Genomic DNA, 23,806 nt, shown 5'->3' with positions numbered 1-23,806 from the left:
TAGGGCAAAACTTTATCTGAAGTAGCCAAGTTTTGAGCGCTTAACATTTCTTTCTTTGTACTGTCAGTATTCCACAGCTTATTTCCCTCCCACCGCCTTGTTCTTGGAGCAGTGTCTGAGCTAGCTGTGCTGATAAGGATGACACACACACAGCAGAAAGGGCAGTCTTAAGGGCAGTCTTAGCAAAGACTTCAAGTTCTTACTACTGTCCCCATGTTTCACCTCCACCCCCCCCCCCCCCAAATCCCAATTCATAAACTAAGCAGAATGACCAAATATTATATGTAGGGGGCTAACCATGCTTATAGACTCCGTCTCCGGTGCTGATCCATACACAAGATAACGAGTGCCTTTTAGGCAGCAGAACTAACTGTGTAACTGTTCCAGTAAAAGGAAAGGACAGAAATGTGACTAGAGCTGATCTGCTTCAGATCCTTTTTAAGTCACACTAGGTAGAGTAAATATACAAGCAGAGGGGATTACTGTGATTCCCTCCCATCCTTTACTTCATACTCCCCTCTCTCTCTCCCTCTTTCTCTCTCTCTCTGCCCTGATGCAGTTGGATGTCTTCAACTTTTCCTCAACTTTTTTTTTTTTTTTTTGGCAGAACTAAATCCTGCCTCCCTCACCGATATATTTGGCTTTAAAATAGCTGCTGAATGAACAAAATAATGAACAAAATACCTGAAGATAAGTGACAAGTTTGCCCAGGAAAAAAAAAAAAAGAGGATCCGAGAGTTTACTGACAAGAGAAAAGTTGGGACAGATACTGACAAAGTCTGCCTGCCTCAGCTACTGAGAAGAAACCGTACACAGGAGTTTTGTGAGAGTCAGAAGGAGCATGCAGTCATGGTAAGCAACTCCCTCACGATAACATGGGGAATGCATTATTGATTTGTCTCACTGTCTGCACTATAAACACGTATTGTGTGCACAATCGCTGCATTTTCTGGGAATATTCATATATTGAATGAGTGCATTTTTTTATATCAGTGACGGTATCTTTATTAGATGCAGGGTACAATCACACAGGGACATTAAAATATATGGTGGGGATGCAATTATATATTGTGAAACCAGGGATGTAGGGAGCATTTATGCTCCCTCCATAAGACGTGGCTGTTAATAATGATGCTGCTGCCTGTGGCACTACACAATTATATATTGTCTGCTTTGAAAGTCTTGTGTTGCTCCTAACTTTTTCTGCTACTTCAGGAATAGACTGCAGTATATGAAAGACACACATAGAACAATCTATACTTTTTCTACCATAAAAATATGTACTTAATGTGCATGAATGCGATACATAAAAACTTCAACATTAAATCCGCTTACATCTGAGGAATCATTTTAAGCATATGTATCTATATTTTCCATATGTTTGCTGGTCAGTTGTAAGGATGTTCACCAGCTTCACTTTCCTGCTCCTAAAGTTTCATACTCATGCCGGCAAGTGGCAGCACATTTTAGGAAGTGAAGTTAACCGTCGCTGGCAGGGCTGGCTTATTTATGTGTTTATGTGTGATCACTTGCACTTGCAGGAATCACCACCCTACTGCCCCAGTGATTATCACAGACAGATCTCAGTGCCCTGTTTACCAGATCATCCCCCTGTCCTTGCTTCTGCATGTAGAATGCAGCATGGAGCTGAGATGGAGGATGGGTGCTCTTCTCACCTCTTCTAAGTGGCAAAGGCCAGATATAAAGGCTTAGACTTTTTGTGTGTGTGTGTGTGTGTGTGTGTGTGTGTGTGCCTCTCTGCACTCCTTAATGTGACATGTCTTGTTCAAATGATCAAAGGCTGCGGTGGAGTGTGGGAGATAGGCCTGTCAAAAATGGTAGCAAGAAAACATAGGAAAAGAGAGAAGGGACTGTGACACAGCCCAAACACAGTGGTGGCAGCGATGCTGACAGAAAGTAAAGTGGTTCTGAAAGCAGCATGAGATTTATGACTGCTTGCATTTAACCCCAGAGTTAAGCTGTTGTAAAACTTGATGGACAATAGGCATCATAGAATAATCTGCACCAGTGGGACACAGTGACAGGGAAATGTATGGGCTTGTATGCAAGAGCGTTCCAAATGTTTCCTACTCAAAAGATTCGGGAGTTAAGTCCCTTAGCAAAATTTAAGTCATATGTACAGTTTTCACATTCTGTTTATTATATGTATTAATAATAAATAGTGAATAATGTTCTATGTGTACTTCAAGGAGATTTAGCGTCTTTTTTTTTTTTTTTTTTACTATGCTACTTATGGTTTTGTTTTATACAGTATATTGATTTTCAATATACTAAAAAAAAGGAAAGTAAGAAAGTTAGATTTCAATCCAAATCTTCTGAACATGGATGCTTAATCTACAGTGAGTACAGTATATACTGTACCAATGTGAAACCAGTGGATGTCCAGTACAATTTTTCAGTACGGACCTACAGCATGCATAAATAGTTGCCTGTAAAAATGCTACAGGCTTTACACATATCCGTGTCACTAAGAACACAAAATCTGTCACACGTTCTGTTAGAAGCTTTTGTAGCTACAGCGCTTGCTAGTGTTTTTCAGAGTTTACATAGCTCAAAAACTCTGCTATGGCAGAGTCTATTCTTTATTTAGTTAAGGAATGTTATATCAGAGGTGGATGTTTAATTTAACTAGAAAACATTAGTTATGTTAGCAGTTATGTGCACTGCGAGGGAAAATCCACAGTATAATGAAGCAGTGTTATAGGCTGAAAATGTGTGTGTATGTGTGCGTGCGTGCGTGTGTGTGTGTGTAGCGTGTATGTATGCAAATATATTTTATATGTGAATAAGAATTAAGATTCAATTTGATTTTCTTTTTGTCATTTTGTCTTACACAATGGTTTTTAAGGGCGCTAGTTTTATTTTGAACACCTTGAAAAACAGTAAAAAGTACATTTGAATTTTTTTTTAAGCTTTTAAAATAATATATATTTATATGTTTTTGTATATTCAAATATATCAATGTATAATAATTACTGTAAAGAAATGAGTAGAGTTTGTGAGCGGCTGGTCTATCATAGTTTGCATACTTTATTTAAATATATATTACAATGCTGTTGATTTATTTACAATTGGCCTCTGCAAAATTTGGGATAAAGTACAACAACAGTAAAAAAAAAAAAAAGAAATCCTAAATGTAGAAATTAAGCAGCAAATATTTGAGCTTTTTTTTTTTTTTAAATTGTAGTTTCAAAATGAAAACCTTAGCAATTTTATAATTTAGCACTTCAATTTAACTCTTATAGCCTGTGCTAGTGTGTCAGATCATTTTCTCTGTGCTTTACATAACATTTTGTCCTAATCCTGTGTGCTGTCAGAGATATTTCTTGGTTGTGCAATGGCTGTAGTGAAGAATGCCAATTTGCATTCCAGGAGTGTCATTTGATTACTTTTATCTGCTCTGCTCCAAGTCCATCCCGGACCTCTCATTTCATCTTACCATGTCCTGAGCCAATACTGTGTCCTCTTTTTAAGAAAGAAAAAAAAAACCTGGTTAAGACAAGAAAGAAAAAGTACTTTCATGTTTCTGCCTTGGTCCCTCTGTAACTTGTCAGCAGCAGGGTGTACAATGCACTAGAGCCTAGAACACTGGAACAGAGGAGAGGTATGCAGTTCAATAAGGCTGTGGATAGGTACAATGTGGCATCCCCAGACAGACTAGTTAATGAAGAACAGGTCTGCAGAGTTCCCCGCTCTGTGACCCGGTGATGTCCCTACAGTTTTCTTATTTGATCTTTCCTAGTGAATGATCTTTTTTTTGTTTTTTTTTCCTTGATTTTTATTATTTTTACTAACCTTCCAAGTTAGACCCCAAGGGACAGGAATGACCAGAGAAAGCTGGTATGCATTATTAAATAAAGAATGTTGACATAACGTATGAAATGCATACATAAGCTTATGTTACCTGCAGTATTGAAGTATTATTTAGCAAGCTGTCTGAAGAAAACCATAGTAAGGGTTAAACACACATTATATGTCAGTGAAGGTGAGGTTTACACACACTTGTACAGTCACTGTTTTGTCAACAATGAAGCTTTTGTGGGGATGAGGTGACGTGCTAAGTACCAGCTGCATGCTGTATCTTGTACTCTATTAAGGTAACTTATATTAAAGTAACTCAGAAGGGATTAAGTAATAAATACATAAAATGTTCAAAGATGCTAAAAATGTATTTCTTCTTTATTAGTGTGTTTTATTCTCAAATGATGTAGAAGACATTTAATATTCATAATAATTACACGGATCTAACTGTACCCAGCCATCCAGTCCTTACACATAGAGATCTATGGTCTGTGTTATTCAAGCATCGAGAGTATACATGCAGATATATACAAACTATTAACTAGAGGCAATCCAATGTTCCGGATAGCAGTATTTTTAGTTCCATAGATTGCATGTTTAATAGAGCGTATGTTATATAGATTGCTGGTAATACCAGGTGGTGATGGCTAAGTACATTTAAATGAGACATATTTATGTTTTGACACTTTTTGGTCTTGTTTTACAGCTCATAATTCAGTCATGACTAACGACAAAGGTTTTTTTTTGCTCTGTTTTATTAAGTGACTTTTTTGGTGCATTTCAAAATGCAATGGTAACAGGCACATCAGAAATACTTCACAGTGAGCTCATTTATATGAGTCAGAAGCCAGCACTGCGCATTGTTATGTTATTTATTTATGTTAAACGCAGTTCTGCTACTATATTTGCATGTATGCGTATACAAATAATATATACAGTATATCAGAGTTTATTTGTTTCTTTACTTTTGGCATGAATTTAAGTATTGTACTCGTTTTACCTCTGGTCCGGCATCTTGCCTTTCTTTCATTTCTATTTATATTACCATATTTTAATTATATTTAAATACACTTTAGCACTCCAGTGCTAGTTTAACATTGATATATACAATTAGTACCTACATATAATAATCGTTCTTATTCTTTATTCCATCTCACCTCATCAACATATTACACTCAGGTTGTTTATCCATTCGTATTAGTCCTTGTATTTCTTATCACGGTCTTCCTAATATGAAATGACTCCCGCCAATGACTGAGATTTTTGTATGCCATACCATTCCTTCACTATCTTTAAACCTAATAACCACAATTTGTAATCCTTCACTTTACGTTTGTTTGGGTATGGTGAAGATTAAATCAGTTTAACACAAACAAATATATATAATCCAGTGCTATTCTGATATTTTCCCAACATTCCCATATTATTTAATAATACAATCCTGAGTAAACCTACAAACATTGCCTACTTTAGGAACGGTACTAAATGAACCTTTTCACATTTACCCCTCAGATTAGCAGATGAACCTACTTGAACTTCTGATACACTGTTGTCTGGTATTCAAGGCGTGTGGTTCAAAGCTGGAAATTTATAGAATGTGTCCAAAAAAATGCAGAGAAGTACCTTATTTAGATGTCTGTAGAAAGATCTCATACATTGTGTAAAGAATATTGCAAGTTATATAAAGAACAGTCGTTTCCTACTAGATTTAGATCTCGCAATGTTTGTATTAATTAATGTAATGCTGAAATGAGGGTTTCCCCATAGAACATGCCAAATTACTACCCAACAGTGGTGCTCGGATAAACTGCAAACTGACTTTGTTCTTTAACTATTTTTTAGATTAATTTTTTTTGTTATATTAGTTTATTATAATATTTTATTTGTTCAATCTAATCTGTTTAGCAAAAGGGTTAATCTGTGCATGATGGTAATTTATTTACTGTTCATAATGAGAACAGATTGCTTTTGCAGTCAAGGCCACGCTGCAACTAGAGAATGTTTTTGTGATACAAATTCTGAATGAATTGTACAAATTCTTTCAACCAGATGCAGAGACAGCAAATAATTCCACTGTCGTATTTCCAAGAGCCCAATATGAGGCTTTTTGTTTATCACTCTCAGGTCCTCAGGAGTCTTAAGAACTGGAAGGAAGAGTACAGCTTCTGAATGATAAAGTGCATTCAGTGCTGTTTTGTTTTTTTTTCTAAATGAAAATGAAACCTTGAGGATTATATTCACTGCACAGTACTAGTGATTTATATTATAAAATGTTTCTATCCCAGCAAATGGGAGAAGATAAGCTATTACTTTAATGCTGTCCTGAACAATCTGTGTTTTGGCTTAATCAAATGATATTAATTACATTACAAGGCTTAATAAATGGCTTTCTATAATGTCATAATTGATTAATGTCTTTGCACCTGCAAGTTCAGAGGGGGGCAGACAATGGTGAAAGTGAGACAAGATGCGGCAAGGAATGTCTGGCCTTGGTGATTACAGCTGCTCCAGAAGAACATTTCCCAAACATTGTTGATAATATATTAATTCCTCGTGTGTAGATAAAAAAGTTCAATGAAATGAGTTTCAGTTTTCATGTTTGTGAGGAAAAAATGAAAACGACCACTGCACTTTCTATAATTGGGGATGCAATTTGTATTGTTACAATCTGATATACTGTAATTAAGAAAAAACGTGCGCAAAAGTTGTGAACAAATCTCCACATACTATTAATGGAGTGCAGTAACCCACAGTAGCCTACTGATGGCGTAGCTTAGTTGATAAAAGTAGTTAGCATACTGAAGAAAAAGAACATCAAACCAAACGATTGATACTGAAGAAAAAGAACATCAAACCAAACGATTGATAGACTTAAAACGACCGTATGGTAGATAATGACTTAAACTGCAGAATGTATACTTGATAAACCTTCATATAAAATAATATTTTAATGACTACCTACTGTAGTTACCAAAACAAAATTAGTACAGAACATCTGTGAAAATATAGTAAAAAAAATATACTCAGGATTAATAAAGGGCTTAATTCACTAACGATTAGAAAGGGCCAAATTCAGCCTTGCACTGATGGTATGGGGTTTGCGCATGCGCATTTCTGCGCACGTGCAAACCCTGGTACCAAATTACACACCCAGGCCATTCATTGCGGGGAGGGAGTGCCGGGTGTTGGACATCAGCAGAAACGCTGCTGGACCATTGGAGCGCGCAGCGTTTCATGGGCATCCCCATAAAAACGCTGGGCATTCTCATGGGACCGCAGATGGGCCAATGCCTTCCGGGGGTGGGCAGCTGACATCACAGGAGGGCACCCGCTCCATCTTCGGAGGACACCAAAGGAAATAAAAGTCAGTTGAGACTGACTTTGATTTCAGAAGGCAGGAGAAATCATTCGACGGTCAGCGACCAACAAATGATTTCTTCTGCTAGCGGATGCATGCGAGGGGATGTGTTAGCTTATTCATGTTAATTATGTTGCTGTTGTTAAAGACCTCTTGCCTTGCTTGCAAGTGCTCGCAGAGATAGACTGTTACCACGTTACATGTCCTGGAAGTGTAAGTATATAAATACTGCATAAGTTAATAAACATTATAGCGATTTCTTAAAAATAAATCCAAGTTTGTGATATGCCCATAGGCGGATTTGGGGGGAGCTACCAATTCACGTGCTGCTGACGTTATTTAGGCCAATTTTTTTAAATTTAAGTGACACACCTGCCATCAGGATGATGCTACTGGCTGTCAGTCAGCCTGTCAGACTTCTCCTGGACCTGGGGTTGAGCTAGTGGCAGTGCAGTCAGTGAATTGAAACAGGACCCATCACTCTTAAGTGGCCTGAAGCATTTTTCACATTGACCTTTTCCAGGTGGACCCATTGCTTTTGTCAACCCTTTGACCATGTCGACCTAATGCATGTGTCAAGCTTTTGACTGTTGACCAATAGTGGTCAACCTATTGACTGTTGTGTCACTATCTTCCCATCACCAAGTCTTTCCTTTCACCTACTGCCTCTCCAAGGAATCACCCTCTCCTTGTCACCCTCTAACTCTCCCTGTCATTTACTGCATCTCCTTATCACATTCTCGTTGTTAACCACTGCTTTTCCCTGTCAGACACTTTTTCTCTATCTCCCAATATCTCTTCACATCAACTTTCTTCTGTCACCCTCTCTCTTTCACTCACTGCCTCCCCCTGTGTCACCCATGTCCTTCTTTTATCACTTATTCCCTGGCATCACCCACTGACTCACCCTATCACCCATTGCCTAGTGTCACCATTTGCCTCTCCCTGTCACCAAATGCCTTTCAGTCTCCAACTATCTCTTCCCGACACTCACTGTCTCACCATATTCCTATCCCCTGCATCACTATCTCCCCATCATCCTCTCCCTCCTGTCACCCTCTGAATCTCCAAGGTATCACCCTCAATCCTTCATACATTTACTGCATTTTCTTTGATGTCACAAACCTTGTTGCTAAGTCAATCTAATGTTTGCCTTCAGGTCCTGCAATACACAGCAAAAATTAACCTTTAGTGTGTAAGCGTGTGCGTGTAAATGCTCTCAACAATTTCTACATTTACTGTAGCTCTCCTGACACTGCTGTATCTCACCTGTACCAGACTCTTGAAACAGCCCTTGATGAAGTGGCTCCAGCTTCCAATTACACATCACACAGGCTTAGATGCCAGCCGTGGCCCTCCAAAATAAAAAGACAATTACAAAATCAGTCATGTAACTAGAATGCAAGTGGCATAAATCTTGTAATATGAGTGATTTTCTCACAAATAAGACTATCTATCACTCCTACTGCAATGCTGTGGTCACTGTCAAACAAACATACTTCCAATCTCTCATTTTTTCTCATGCCACCAACCCTAAGCGACTTTTAACAATTAAATTCTATACCCTCCCCCTTCTCCCCACGGCTACCATTAGTGCACAAGAACTTGCTTCCTACTTTGAGGCCAAGATTGATAACATCCAAGATGAAATGGCATGCTCTTCTGCAGCCTCTAACCTACTTACTTCCCCAACTGAACCCTTTCTTTCATGTGTGCCCACAAATGAAAAGGAGGTATCCACACTCTTCTTATCTTCTTACCTGCTCAATTCATTAAAACTCTGTCTCCTGTGCTTATCCCAACCTTAACTAAAATCTGCAATCTCTCTCTTTCTATTGGTACTTTTCCTTCTCTGTTCAAACATGCAGTTATTACTCCCATTCTGCAAAAACACATTTCTGACCCTAACTCTCTTTCTAACTACCATCCTATCTCTCAGCTCCCATGCCACTCCAAGCTACTTAAGAGACTTGTCTACTCTCACCTCACACACCTTCTTAACTCTCAGGCTTTCATTCCCAGCACTCCACAAAGACAGCAATGACTAAAGAAATGAATGATCTGGTCACTGCTAAGTCTAAATGCCATTATAGATCTTTCTGCTGCATTTGACACTCTTGATCACACTCTTCTCATACAAACACTACACTCTCTAAGTCTTAATGATACAGCCCTTTTCTGGTTCTCATCTTGCCTATATGATCGCTCTTTCAGTGTTCGTTTCTCTAACTCTACCACCTTCTCACTACCTCTGTCAGTCAGTGTTTTGTCAATTTACACCTCATCTCTTGGAAAACTAATCAGCTCTTTCGGATTTCAGTATCACTTGTATGCGGACGATACTCAAATCTATCTATCAACACCAGAGTTCTCACCAGTGGTTTTGGCTCTCTGAATGCCTCTGTGCCATCTCATCTTGGATGTCTTTTCACCACCTCAAACTCAATATTTCCAAAACAGAATTAATTATATTCCCACCAGCCAATAACAGTTACCACGATATCTTCATAACTGTTGACAATTTACCCTACCCGACAAGCTTGTTGTCTAGGGTTCATTCTTGACTCTGAACTGTCCTTTTTTTCCCCACATTCAATCTGTCTCCAAATCATGTTACATGCATCTAAAAAATATATCCAAAATACGTCCCTATCTTACACAAGACACTTCTAAATCTCTTTTCCAAGCATTCATTATATCCCGCATTGACTATTGCAATAGTCTCCTTACTGGTCTTCCCAAGAACAAACTCTTGCCACTGCAATCACTCTTAAATGCTGCTGATAGGTTGATCTTCCTAGCAAGATGCACATCATCTGCTGATCTACTGTGCCAGTCCCTCTATTGGTTTTCTGTATTTTGCCATATTCAATTTAAAATACTTATAAAGCCATTAACCATACTATACCAACATATATCTCTTTACTTATCTCAAAATATCGCCCAACTCCACCACTCCGCTCTGCACAAGATCTGTGTCTCTCTTCTGCTTGGATCCCTACATCCCATTCACTATTACAGCACCTTCATCGGGCTTATCCCCACCCTATGGAATGCTCTTCCACGCACAATAAGAGTCTCTACTAGCCTCCAAACTTTGAAGCGTTCCCTGAAAACTCACCTCTTCAGGCAAGCCTATCATATTTAAGTACCACATGCATAACCCTCTGAGGCACTTATGTATTATATAGCTTTTCTTCTGGATTTGCAACTTGGTGGGACTGCTATGCTATTACTGGTGCCTGTCCTCCTACAGAGGGACACACAAAATGACAGAGCAGAATTCTTAAAATTCAGTGCAAATTCTGATCCGTGTTCACATATTGCAGGTACATTGACAGCAGAAACTATTTACAGCCGAAACGCTACCATACCCAAATATCTATTTTATTTATGGCAATTTGCTCGATTTCTCTTGTAACCCCTGCATAGGAGGATGCTGTTTATACAGTAAAATCTGTATAGTATATTGTACTAATATCCCCAAAGGTTAGAAAGGATTTGGGAATCATGTGACCTCTCTTTCATGATCACATGATCATTCTCAACAGTTCTCTGAAGTAGCATGTTGGGCTCACATGCAGGATGTAGTTCTGTCTGCGTCATGAGCAAGTCAAATGATTAAAGCATCTATATGAAGGCGTTGAATTCTTACAGTATTGGTTTTTTTTTGTATCTTGTGCTTATGTGCATTCTTTATAGACATGTTCAAATATCATTGAAATTAGCCTTTCATGCATTAAACAAAGAAATTGTAAAGCAGTTTAATTGAGAACTGGTACACATACTGTAAATCTGCTGTTAATGCACTGATAAATTGTGTTACCCTGTAGGTTGCTAAAATTGTTTTCTAACATTCTTGTACTTTTCTTATCATTATACAAAGAATTATCAAATCGATTTTATTATTTTTGTTAGCTGAAACTTTTAGCTACTGTGAAAATATGTAATTTCATATATGTTTTGAAACAGCATAATATAAATTAATACAATACATAATGATTATTTACATATATGTAAATGAATTTACCATTATGTACAAAAAATAACTAACATTTATTATTTCTTCCTCTTTTTCATTTTGTCAAAATCAATCTCAATAAAACAGCCTCATCCTTATCCAAGCTTGTTCTGATATTACATAAATATAATTAATTAATTTGGCCTATAAATACAACTGGGCATTCCCCACCTTATACCATCAGCTTTAACCTGTAATAAAGATACAACACATTGCATTAGCAAACCCTATGATATATTAGCTCATAGTTGCCTACCCTCCTGCATTCTGCAGGAGACTCCCTGAAATAGGAAATATCTTCCTCTCTCCTTGAAGAGTCTAGAAATCTCCCTCATTTCTCCTAACCCACCTTTATGCAGCGGTTACCTTTTTTTTTTTGGGGGGGTAACAGGACCCCGGTCAAAGGTGGGATCATCTCTGGGTGGGCACTGTGCATTATCGTTGTAATGCAAAAATTTAAGGATTAACTCAAAACGAGTCCGGGTCATGGCCATACGGTAAAGTGGGGTGCTGTACATACATATAGATATATACAATCAAATGGGATTTGCACTTGGAATTTATTACATAGGCATCACATTTATTATCACATATGTTGTGCTGAGAGAGAAGAAACTAAATTTCACAGCAAATCATTGCAAACAAATAATCCAAATAACAAATATTGCAGGCAGCACTATACTTGCTACATTTCCCAAAGTGTATACAGTAGTTACTAATGTTATCTAGAAATATCTCGCAACAAGCATTTAACACATATACGCCCATATATGGAACTAACCATGCCCCTTGGGTGGAGCATGACACACACCCTTAATGGGGCGCTGTGCAAATTTGTACTGCCAATCTCCCTGAAACTAGTTTCCAAAAGTAGGCAAGTATGTATTAGCTGCCTCCACCAACCCAACATTACATCATTGCCCTCCCACATTACAATATATCCACCTCAAAATATGTTTTTACACAGATCTAACCTTGAATATGGAGTACAATTCTGGGCCCCACACTATAAAAAGGACATCATAGAATTAGAAAAAATCCAAAGAAAAGCAACAAAACTAATTAGGGGAATGGAGAATTTAAGCTATGAGGAGAGATTGAGATATTTGGGACTATTTACACTAGAGAACCGACGCTTAAGGGGGGACATGCTCAACATGTACAAATATATCGGGGTCCAATATAAGGACCTGTCACACACCCTTTTTACTGCTAGAAAGGAATCTAGGACTCGAGGGCACTAGTTAAGATTAGAAGAAAAAATATTTTGTTCCCTTAGAAGAAAAAACTTCTTTAGGATCAGAGCAGTCAAACTTTGGAACAATCTTCCTGGGGAAGTGGTGTCGGCAGAGACAATAAATACATTCAAACTAAGGTTGGATAAACATTTATTGGTTAAAAACATCCAGGGGTACTAATAGTTACCATAATCTGTCTTTAAAAATTTCACAACATACTATACAACAAGGGATAAGCTATCAAAACCTAGGTTGAACTAGATGGACGCAAGTCTTTATTCAGCCTTACCTACTATGTAACTATGTAACCTCCTTCTTGACTGCCACTTGAAGCGCTCCTCAAATCTCTGCAGTTCTGGTCCCTATATAAACAGTTCAATCATCTATAAGAGTTAAATGCAAAACATTTATTTATATAGACCTTCTAGCGTTGGGACTAATATTCAAACATCAACCTTTTAGTGTACAGATTGCTTAATCCAGCAAAACATTATGCTTAATGTGTTTGGTAATCCACCTAAGCAATTTCCAAAACAGTTATCAATTCCAAAGGTACAGTACATTTTCACTTAATAAAATGTACTTATTAAAAGACGCCCCAAAAAGTCATATGTTACATGTAAACATCACTTTGTAGACAAAAAAAGAATGACTAGTGAACCCTTCCACTGACAATTTTAAAGGATAACCAAAGTGACCCAGCTAAATTTGCACAATATCTGGCACATTTAAACGGGATGTGGTCAATATGCCAGCGTTCAGAATCCCGGTGGTAGAAATACATGACACCCATAAAGGGAGAATAAAATAGTGTGCTGAGCATAGCAAGGCACCGGGCCTGCTGCATGGTGAGTGCAGCGAGCCCGCAAAGGGGGGGGGGGGGTGATCCACGCCTCGCCCCCTTGTCGGCATTGCAGCAGTCAGGATTCCGGCGGCGGTATTTCGACCACCGGGATTCCGACCGCCGACATATATCGGACCCCTTTAAACAATGCTGTACTGCCACATGCACAAGGAAAAAAATGGCTCATTACATTTTTAAAAATAAACCCGCCTGTAGGGAAGTCACAAAATTGAACTAAATAACTTACCGGATTTCTCCCTTTCCCCACTGTACAATAGCAGTTATTATGTATCTAGCTAGTAACAGGCTCCACTTGTAAGATATTGGAACCTATGTTAAATTCAGCTCTAATTGAATTTATTACTTTCAAAGCAAGACTCTTGTCTGTGGGCACTTGTAAATATCAATCTTCAAATCTGGTTCCATTAAAAAATGAGGGAGTTTGATGTTGTTTCTCTCTGTTGCTAAGAGATTTGCAAACTGAATTACACATAACAAATTCCTTAAATATATATATTTTTTAATATTGCCTTGAAACCAACTGCATTTCTATTTGTTGGTAACATGCATAACATTTGTTGACATTCCACTAACCATTAATATTGATAAATTGTTAGGATAATGCCAATGTAATAATTCTATTAACAGTTTTATCCATACAGCATTTTTCTTCAAAATAACTCGAGGCACTTTATAGAGATCATGAACATAGGCAGTAGATAGTGGTGCAGTGGTATTGTATGGGCATGGCTTAATCGTGGAGGTATGACCACACCCCTCTACCCCCCAAAATATATGAAGATAACCCCTCAACCATGGGCAAATCTGGGGGGCCTTTGATATTGCTTCCCCATTACCTGCACATTAAGCAGGTATAGCAGTGACCGGAGTCTCCAAGGACCTCATTAACCAGCATACATCAGCGTGTGTTGGGCTGGGGACAAGCCGTACTCACTGCACTCCGTTCTCAACGCTCCAGTGGTTTTGATACAGAGTGATGGATGCCATTTTGGCTGAACTAACTGGGCATGATAAAACATAATGGGTATGCTACAGAATGCTTGTGAGGTACATAAACCTAAGAAAGATTTCAGATTTTGGACGAAACCAATGCAAGGTGGCTTGATTGGGTCCAGATTAGGTTCACAGCCACTAAGACCCCCAATCCCGACACAGTTGCCTAATTAAAAGTGTCCGGCCACTACCCCAAAGTGGGTCAAGGAGGCAAGATATAGCAGAGTTGCATAACATAGAGGGGGTAGAGTACATGGGGTTTAAGAAATAAAAGTGGTGAAACAAGAGAAGGATAAACTTCAAGTAATGCTAATTGCACAACCAAACCTGAGCAACACCAGGAACCTCAGCTAATAAATATTAAATGGGCATATGACACTCTTCTAAATGAGGGTGTCTCATGTGTATATCAGTATGGGGGAAACAGAGCTCTTTCAGTGCACTCATCATCTCTGTAAAGTGTAATATTTGGAGCAGTGCAGTGCATGTTTTGTGCAATGCAGTATGGTTATTAAAGATAATGAGATTTTAATTTGAAGACAGAGCGTCCATCTTTCAAATACATGTGCCTATGTATTATTGGATCTTTCCCATCCCTGGACTTGCTTATTTTTGTGCAGTGTCGGGGCTTTATTAATCTGTGAGCGCGGTGATCAACAGAAAATAACTTCTAAGGATTTCTGTAGGTGACAGGATAGGAGGCATATGGGCTATTTATTTCACCAGAAGTTCATACATATAGTAAGGTGAAGATGTATCAATCAGTGAAAAGAGCGGAAAGTTAGACACGTGTAGAAATTGCCCACGGTAATTTCTCATCGGCTTCTACCTATTATTATACAAATGGTACCTAAAAGCTGATTGGTTTAATCTGGGCCACTTCTCCACCTGTCTACTTTTCCGCTATTTTCACTGTTTTGCACACCTCCCCTCAAATGAAAGAACACACCCTTTCTAGCGAGTGCCAAGTTTCACACATTCAGGATATAACATCTCATACCTTACCTTTTATGTGTGTAGCCATAATACTTCCATGCATAATTGTAGACACCGGTAATTAAGAAGATAATTGCCTCAAATTAACAATGAATCCCAAAGCTGATCACATAAATAAACGGTTTTCAGGTCTAAATAGGTTAAGAAACCCTAGCATAAAGTAACTAACAAAATAAGATAGATAAAAGAAATAACTTGTAGCCAATATTGCTGCAAACTCTAAACTAAAAATGTATAACCTGTAACTGATCATGATTGACAAATTATTGTTACAACAGTTTATTTTGCAATCTGGTAGAATAATAATAATAATAATAATAATAATAATAATAATAATAATAATAATAATACTGTATTTCCCAAACAGATTGTGAACTGCAGAGTTTGCCTGACATGCATTTATTCAGTTTGAAAATGTAGGGGTATATGTGAATGGAAATAAAGAGGTACATTTACTAAGATGGGAGTTCTATTATCTTCTACTAAATAAATAAGAATCAGAATCTGATTCATTCCTATGGGAAACATTCCATCTTTAATTGAACTCCCAATTACAAAATTTACCCTTAGGTGCCAGCCAGTCAGCTCCAACTGCCATGTTACAGGCTGTGTTTGAAAAATGCCGGGAGCCGGTTGGTTGGTACAGTACTTTACCGCTGTGCACTTTATCACCATCAAAGGCTTAGTAAATACACCTCTTAATATGAGACTTTTACAGTAGAACCCTTTCAATCAGAACAAGCCAATCCAATACTGTTTAAACAATATACTATGCAAAATAGTTATTATATGTGCTGTGTTCATACATTAAGAGCAAAAAAACTGCTGTAATAACATAATTTACCAAACTCTCAATTCTACAACAAATATATTAACTTTAAGAGAGCTTAGAGGTTAGTATACTGCTAAGCAAAATCGTTGCTTTTTCAATTAATATGAATATTCAATGCACTGAAACACGGTCATCCATTGGCAATGAGTGAAACTACATTGCTTTCTCTCTCACTCATGCACATACACATAGGCAATCACAAGGTAGCAGACTAGCTTTCAAAGCTTTTGCTTTGAGCAGGCTTACTAGCGTGTATGTATATATACACACACACACACTTTATATATCAAACAAGAATTAGAGAACCACAAGTGCAGTTAAAGCAGCTGTATAAGGGAGTGTGTAAAGCTCCCTGTATTATATTGTACGAAGAAAAAGAAGTATACAGCGCTAACGTTTGACTGAATAACAAAAGTTACACAATTAACCAATAAAATACATTTATTAAACAAAGTAAAAAGACATGTAAGATGTTATCTGTAGAGAATTCTCTGTAGTAGGCCCCAAAAAAATGGGGGATGTTAAAAAATATTCTGAATGGATATTGCTCCAATGGGTATGGTTAAAAGCAACAGTCCAAATGCACCAAATTGGTTGAATAGTTATCAGATGTGCGGTTGGATGATCTGTCTCCTGTATTTAAAAAGGAGAATTTAGATGGGTCCCGGAGAATTGTCCAGCTTTATGGATCCGGATTAACTCAGTAGAAATGCAGGTTTTTTTGAGTGAGAAGGTATCAGTGCACCCAGAAACGTCTTTGTTTCAAAGAACTGAGACTGTGGAATCCTGTGGGTTTTTCAAGCCAGTCTGGGTGGTCTGGTAACAGGTGCAATTGGATGCTGAAACAGGTGGTAGCTCAGCGCGTTTCGACATGTTAACACGTCTTCTTCAGGAGCAGTAGAAGAAGAGCTCCTGAAGAAGACATGTTAACATGGCGAAACGCGTTGAGCTACCACCTGTTTCAGCATCCAATGTATATTTGATAGTACCAATGGAAGCATTTTGCACATCAAATATAGCAATCAGTTTCTCAATGGGACCTGCCCACAGTATTAACAAGTCATCAATTTATCTATTAAACAAATGTATATGGGTGGCAGGAAAAGAGTCTGTGTCATTAGATGGTGATCCTAGGCTGCGTCCTAAGAAGCAGCACTTGTATTCTCATTAATGCTAACAGTAGGCACCTACTGTATCTTCTACAGATGCCTCCTGCTGCATTAGAACTTTTATTATATGGAATTGCACATCTGCTTCCTAGTGGCTGTGCAATTCCTTACAAACATGTATCAGGCCCAATGGCCATGATCACCACTGAATTCTACTCAAAGTTTCTGGGGACATAAGACAGACCTTATTCATTATTCACTCATGCTTTGTACAATACAGGCCCCTCCTCTTGAACATGGAAAGGTTAAAAAAATAACCAATAAGGTTGTAAGGCAGAACTATAGCTTTACTACGAGACATTTATGGCATAACAATGCAACTCTTTCATTTAATATTTATGTATTTTTGGACGGTTTATAGGTATCAAACATGTAAAATGTAGATTTACGAAAGGTTGATTTATATAAATCTATTATCCATGTATAATTAAGCCAAATCTCTATAGTTAATTTTTTTTTAGGAAACATTTTAAAAAATACACATGTAGAAATGTAGTGCAGGGATATTTGTTGAAATACATTTAGAATCTACAAAAGTAAACTCAATGTTTTTGAGCACCAATAAGATTTTTTTCAATGGGTGCAGAAAGCTCATTTAGCTGCAGTGTCAATTGAAATAAATGGGAAAAATACATGGTCATGGACATTCTAGTGTGTGGAACTAAACAGATTTTCTTGCTGCACATGGTTACTAGGACATGCTGAACATTTAGCAACTACAGTACAAGCCAGGGTCTACTATTATTTTATTTCACAAAACATACAGTAGGAATGAATTTCCCATTTAAATTAACAGACTTAAGTTTTAACTCTACTAAGAAATTAAGAAATTAATCACCAGATATTACATTGAACCCTCTGTGAGAGATGTGCTAAAAATGTCAGCGTCGCTCACATTTGTTATACAGATACAAATTTAAAAAATCATGTGTAAAAAAAAAAAAAAGATGATATTTTCTATATAAAGTAAACATTACAGGTCATTATGATGAATAAAAATGTTTGTTTTGAGAATTTTCACACCTATTTTGACAACCCTTTGAGTACCAAATGAATCTAAGAGTTTGATCAAATAATTCACTATTTTGTAGTTATTCATGTATTTATTTATGTATTTTTTCTTATTAACAGTTTCATATTTAGCGCAGCAAATTCTGTTTAGTGCTATACGACTGGAAGCAACAGTGATAAAGCAAAACTGGATAATAACAGACAATCATAGCAGTAGGAAGTCCCTGCTCACAAGTTTATAATCTATGTGGAATAAATGTAATATCAAATTTGAGCCATTTAAAGTGAAAATTGCATATTATCCATCTGAGAGCCCAAACTTCTATCCTATTGTATATTTGCTAGATATTGTAGATTTGGCCAACATCAGTGGTTTAGACTAAGCAGCACTGTCACTTATTTGCTCCCCACAACTGGGTTTGAGACATGCTGGCCAGCCCTGCATGTTGGTAGAAGACTGCATTCACACAACCCACCAAAGGTGGAAAGTCGTTAGGCAAGATTTTTATACAATGTTAGCATACATCTAAGAATTTGATATGGGCCCTTATTCAGATCTGATCGCAGGACAAATTTGTTCTCAAAATGGGCAAAATCCTGTGCACTGCAGTTGGGGCAGATGTAGCATGTATAAAGAAAGTTAGATTTGTGTGAGTTATTTTGTTTCTGTGCAGGATAAATACTGCCTGCATTATTTTTACACTGCAATTTAGATTTCAGTTTCAACACTCCCCACTTAAATGTAACTCTCTCTGCATGTGTTACATCTGCCCCACCTGCAGTGCACATGGTTTTGCGAGCCCCGCGAGGGGACACAGATTACTTTACATATATTCTGCGTCCCCTCGTGGAGCTCGCTGCGCTCGCCATGCTTTGGGCTCGTATTCCGCGTCCCCTCACGGGCCTCGCTGCGCTTGCCACGCTTCGGGCTTGGTGGCTCGCTGCGCTTGCAACACTATCTAAGATCAACTCCACACAGACGTGGATAGTGGGGGTATGAAAAGGTTGGAGGACGCGTACCGCTGCGTTCGCCATGCTTCGGGATGGCGTGGATACTGGGGGTTACATCTCATTGTAAGCACCCATCACATCTCATGACATGGGTGCTTGTACAATTGAAAATCGAATCGCATCGCATCCCCTTTGCTGGCATGCAATGCTATGCGATATTTAATTGTACAAGCATCGCACACATCGCACACCACTAAATAAGGTACATGATGCCATGCGATAGGCGCCGTGCTAGGAAACAAGTACATTTTTTTCTTTTGATCACTAGAGAATATATGTGCCATACAATGGGCGGTATTCAATGACCTGAATCGTTGGTCACAGCGATTCAGATTTTACATTCGCCAGCCATTCACCGGTTTTTTAACGTCGATTCGCCAAGCGTAGGGATTCGTCGGGAGTCGCCGGGACTAGCTGTGTCACCCTATTCAACGTGGCTGAGAATCGCCGCCCCCAACGGCGATTCTCAGCCAATCCGGCGTTTCCCTAAATAGCTTCAGTACTGTAAGAAATTGCAGTGAAATGCAAGAAAAATGCAAATTACCCTGAAAAAACGATTCCAATACAGCAGACTGCAAAAGCTGTGTAATCTCCTCAAAGGCCAAACGAAGGAGTGAGGTGGGGAGGAGAATCATGGGTAAGTGAGGTGCACCATGGGTAAGAACAGTGCTTTGTGGGAGAAAAAAAAAATGCCAGAAAAAATTAAATATATATTTGTATAGCACTTCTACGACCATCACATCACACAAGGGCAGCAAATAATAATACATTACACTTGCAGAGTTAAATTGAACACTTAAAACCAATTATTTCACAGGTTCCTATAAAAGTTCACCATAAAAAGATGACGAGGGACACTCGGTGAGGAACGGCGATATGAAACAAGAAATAAGAATCGCCAACTTCTCATTGAATACACTTTTGGCGATTCATGGTGATTCCCGTCGACTACCGGCGAATCCCCATGAAAATTCCTATAGACAAAAACCGGTGATTTGTAGAGAATAACATTTGGCGATTGGTGCTTCATTCACCGGTCGTCATCGGCGAATAGAGGTCGTTGAATAGGGTGATTCGCTTTTTCAGCTCCAAAAATCGCCGGCACACACGAAAAAAACACAGAATCGCCATAAAACTTGGCGATTCTGCCTCATTGAATACCGCCCTATATGTTTCAGAAACACATACTGTTATTTATCTCAACTTGCATTTCCTATTTTACAGGACAAGAAGCTTTGTAATGTGCATTGCATATCAGAACTACTGTTCTATAAGTTTAGATAAGGGTGAAACAATCTGAGCCTTACCCTCAGCTGAGCCATTAGGAAGTAAAGCTGTGGACATAAAATCAAAAGCATTTTCTTCCTTAAAAATCATCACACAAAATATATGTTGCATTCATCATTTATACAGCTGTCCCAAAACCATTATTGGCTTGCTTGTCATATCGCCATTGTGTTTTTTATCTACATTGCGCTGCTAACATTACCACCTAAATGTTCCTTTATTATGATCATAAAGCATCAGTGTCTCTTAACAAGTTGTAGAGGACTTGCAATAAAATGAAAGCACTCACCAGTATAGCGTCTTGTTGGAATTCTTAACCATTTATGTGATGAAATAAGGTATGTTTATTTGCGTTTAACATTTTTGTAGTGGAAGGTTTCTTTGGCAGAATATTGTTTTAGTACATAAAAATAATACACAGTTTCTATACTGTAGAATGATTGGGAAATACAGTTTTGAGGTTAGTTGACTATGAATCCCGTTGTCTTTAGATGTAGGTTACTTTTGGTTGTATGATTAAATATTTTTATAGCCATGTATGCCTATTTTATGAATTCCTTATAGAAAAAGTATAGTGGAAGACTAAATGTGGTATTCAATTACATGCGATTAAACAGGAGCAAAAAAACTGCTTTTCACAATTTGTCCCGATGTTTTGACAATATTTTTTATGGGGTATCCAATTAGATCTCTCATTAAATTAAAAAAAAGTATGTGTGTATATATATATATATATATATATATATATATATATATATATATATAATGTTTTAATATGAATCTTGTGTTTTCACTGCCACAGTTCTGAAAATCTGGCGTTTATAGGGATGTTGCTTTGCCTGCACTGTGACACAATTACCCGTGATCATTGATCACGGGTAATTGGATACCCCCCTAAGATGCTGTTGGTTGAAGAGGCAAACCAGACAGAAAACTGTATGACTAAATACAATGCAAAAGCCACCTTTATATGCCCAGAACATTACTAAACAAATTGTTACTTGGATCATCCAGACTTTGAAAGAACATTTCTTTTTTACATAGAAGAAAATACTGCAGTATGTGATTTTTGAAGTGCGATTTGTGTGGGCACAACAAAATGTGCGATTTTTACCACAAATTGCACACTACTACATGTGCGATTTTCTCGTAAACGTGTGTAGTTGGTAGTTTTTTACCAAAAAATTGCATGCTCTTAAAAATCGCAGCCTATTCCATCTCGCCCCAAAAGTTGTACTTTAAAGCAACAAGATGCAAACCTGTAAATATTCAATCAGTTAAAATGTGTCTGGTTGGATAGATGTTCAGTATAATATAAGGCTTTACTTGATTCAAATTTCTCCAAGTCAGTCTCTGTTCTGCTAGTTGGGTGGGGTGGGAGGGCATTTGAAAAATAATTATGTTGAAAGTTAAATTATGAACAATGTGGTCAGACAAAGCCTATGGAAAATATGTGAAGTAGAAAACAGCAAACCCATGGATCAGATGAATCAGCCGCTAGTTGGTTTATGCTGCACAAGCTGACATTTGCAGTTTTTCTTTACTACAGTATGGAATTTGTTGCATGTATTAACTGGAAATTGTATTCAAATATTGGTACTTATGGTGTATTTTATGAACTTTTCATTTAACTATAGATCTGCAGATAAATTTAAAATTTTATAATGTTTCTTCCTGTAAGAAAACACAAATTAAACATCCAGACAATGAAGCAATGGTCCAAACACTGCATTAAAGGGTACTTAGAATTAGCCACCCACAAAAACAAAAATATGAATGTGACAAGCATATTTGGTCTCTCAAAATACGAATAATTAAAACAATAAGTGATGTAATTTAGAAATATGTGCAGAATCTCATGTTTTGGTTCTAATTTCACCATCGTGTTTTGATTTTTTGGGAAATCACGCTCAAATGTTCAGAATTCAGATTTTAAAATTGAATTCTCAATTTAAAATTTCTTTAAAATTGGATAAAAACAACTAACATCAAGTACTTTTTTCAGCTCAAACGCGACATTCAGATTTAAAAAACCAAATGCCATACCAGTTTGGTTCAGATCTCCTCAGGAGACCCCAAAAATTACTTGTTTGGTTTAAATTCTCAAAATTAGGGTTAGCTCAGGATTCTAAAGAACCGAACCACATGTTTGACCAACTGATACAATTTATTAATTTAAGTAATGTCCATTTATTAATTTATGTAATGTTTATGGTAATAACCATAAATCATTCAGTGATGAAATGAGCATAGAGTCCCAGAATCTTAATATAATTTGAAGTTTAGATATGTAGATGTATCCTATCACAGTGACAACAGTAGTTACCAGCTGTATACATTATATATAGCTCATATATGCATCTGTATAATGGTTGGCTCATTCATTAGCCATGGGGAACACTGGGGAAGTCTGAAGTAAGAAGCCTATAGGCTTCTATTAGGCGAAACTTCCAAAGATGATGATGTCATATTTTTTGTTCTAACCAGGGGCAGATATATTAAGAAATTAATTAAGCCTCAGGGCCCCTAATCCCATAGGGGCCCTGAAACAACTTTTTTTAAATGTGTGTGTTATTTTAGTGATAGAATCAATACCCTTCTTACAGAGGCGTAACTAGAACTTTGTGGGCCCCATAGCAAAAATTTATAATGCCCCCCCCCCCCCAACTCAGGTCTCTACCAGTGCGCACCAGTATTGGGAACAGTAAAAAATGTGCCACTCCAATAGATATTTTAAAAATAAAGAATGGACACATTCTAAAAAAAAAAAAGTGTGTGGCCTCGCTTCAAAGGGAAATGCCCCTCACACATTATGTGACACACCGCAAAGCCCATTACACATTATGTGACACACCGCAAAGCCCATTACACATTATGCGACACACCGCAAAGCCCATTACACATTATGCGACACACCGCAAAGCCCATTACACATTATGCGACACACCGCAAAGCCCATTACACATTATGCGACACACCGCAAAGCCCATTACACATTATGCGACACACCGCAAAGCCCATTACACATTATGCGACACACCGCAAAGCCCATTACACATTATGCGACACACCGCAAAGCCCATTACACATTATGCGACACACCGCAAAGCCCATTACACATTATTTGACACACCCTATGGCCCCACTATACAAAGCAATTACAAACTTACCCTCCTTCTTCCTTCTTGTCCCAAGCTGCTCCT

General features: G+C 37.8%; 1 protein-coding gene across 3 annotated transcripts in view; it reads left to right on the top strand.

The window, feature by feature from the left end:
• Window positions 1–377: 377 nt before the first annotated feature.
• Window positions 378–23,806, top strand: part of BNC2 (basonuclin zinc finger protein 2) — a 474,973-nt gene continuing 451,544 nt past the window's right edge. For 2 of the 3 annotated variants that reach the window (XM_083184331.1, XM_083184322.1), the window contains exon 1: window positions 380–852. In XM_083184331.1, coding sequence (XP_083040457.1) covers window positions 850–852 — 3 coding nt within the window. In that variant the 5' untranslated portion in view covers window positions 380–849. Of the gene's footprint in view, window positions 853–23,806 lie in introns of all 3 variants that reach the window. The other variant, XM_083184360.1, reaches the window with a different exon arrangement.

This window comes from Crinia signifera, chromosome 1, assembly GCF_055691185.1.
Source record: "Crinia signifera chromosome 1, ASM5569118v1, whole genome shotgun sequence".
NCBI classification, from domain to species: Eukaryota; Metazoa; Chordata; class Amphibia; order Anura; family Myobatrachidae; genus Crinia; species Crinia signifera.
The sequence above is the reverse complement of the archived record's forward strand: the minus strand, read 5'-3'. Positions and strand labels throughout refer to the sequence as shown.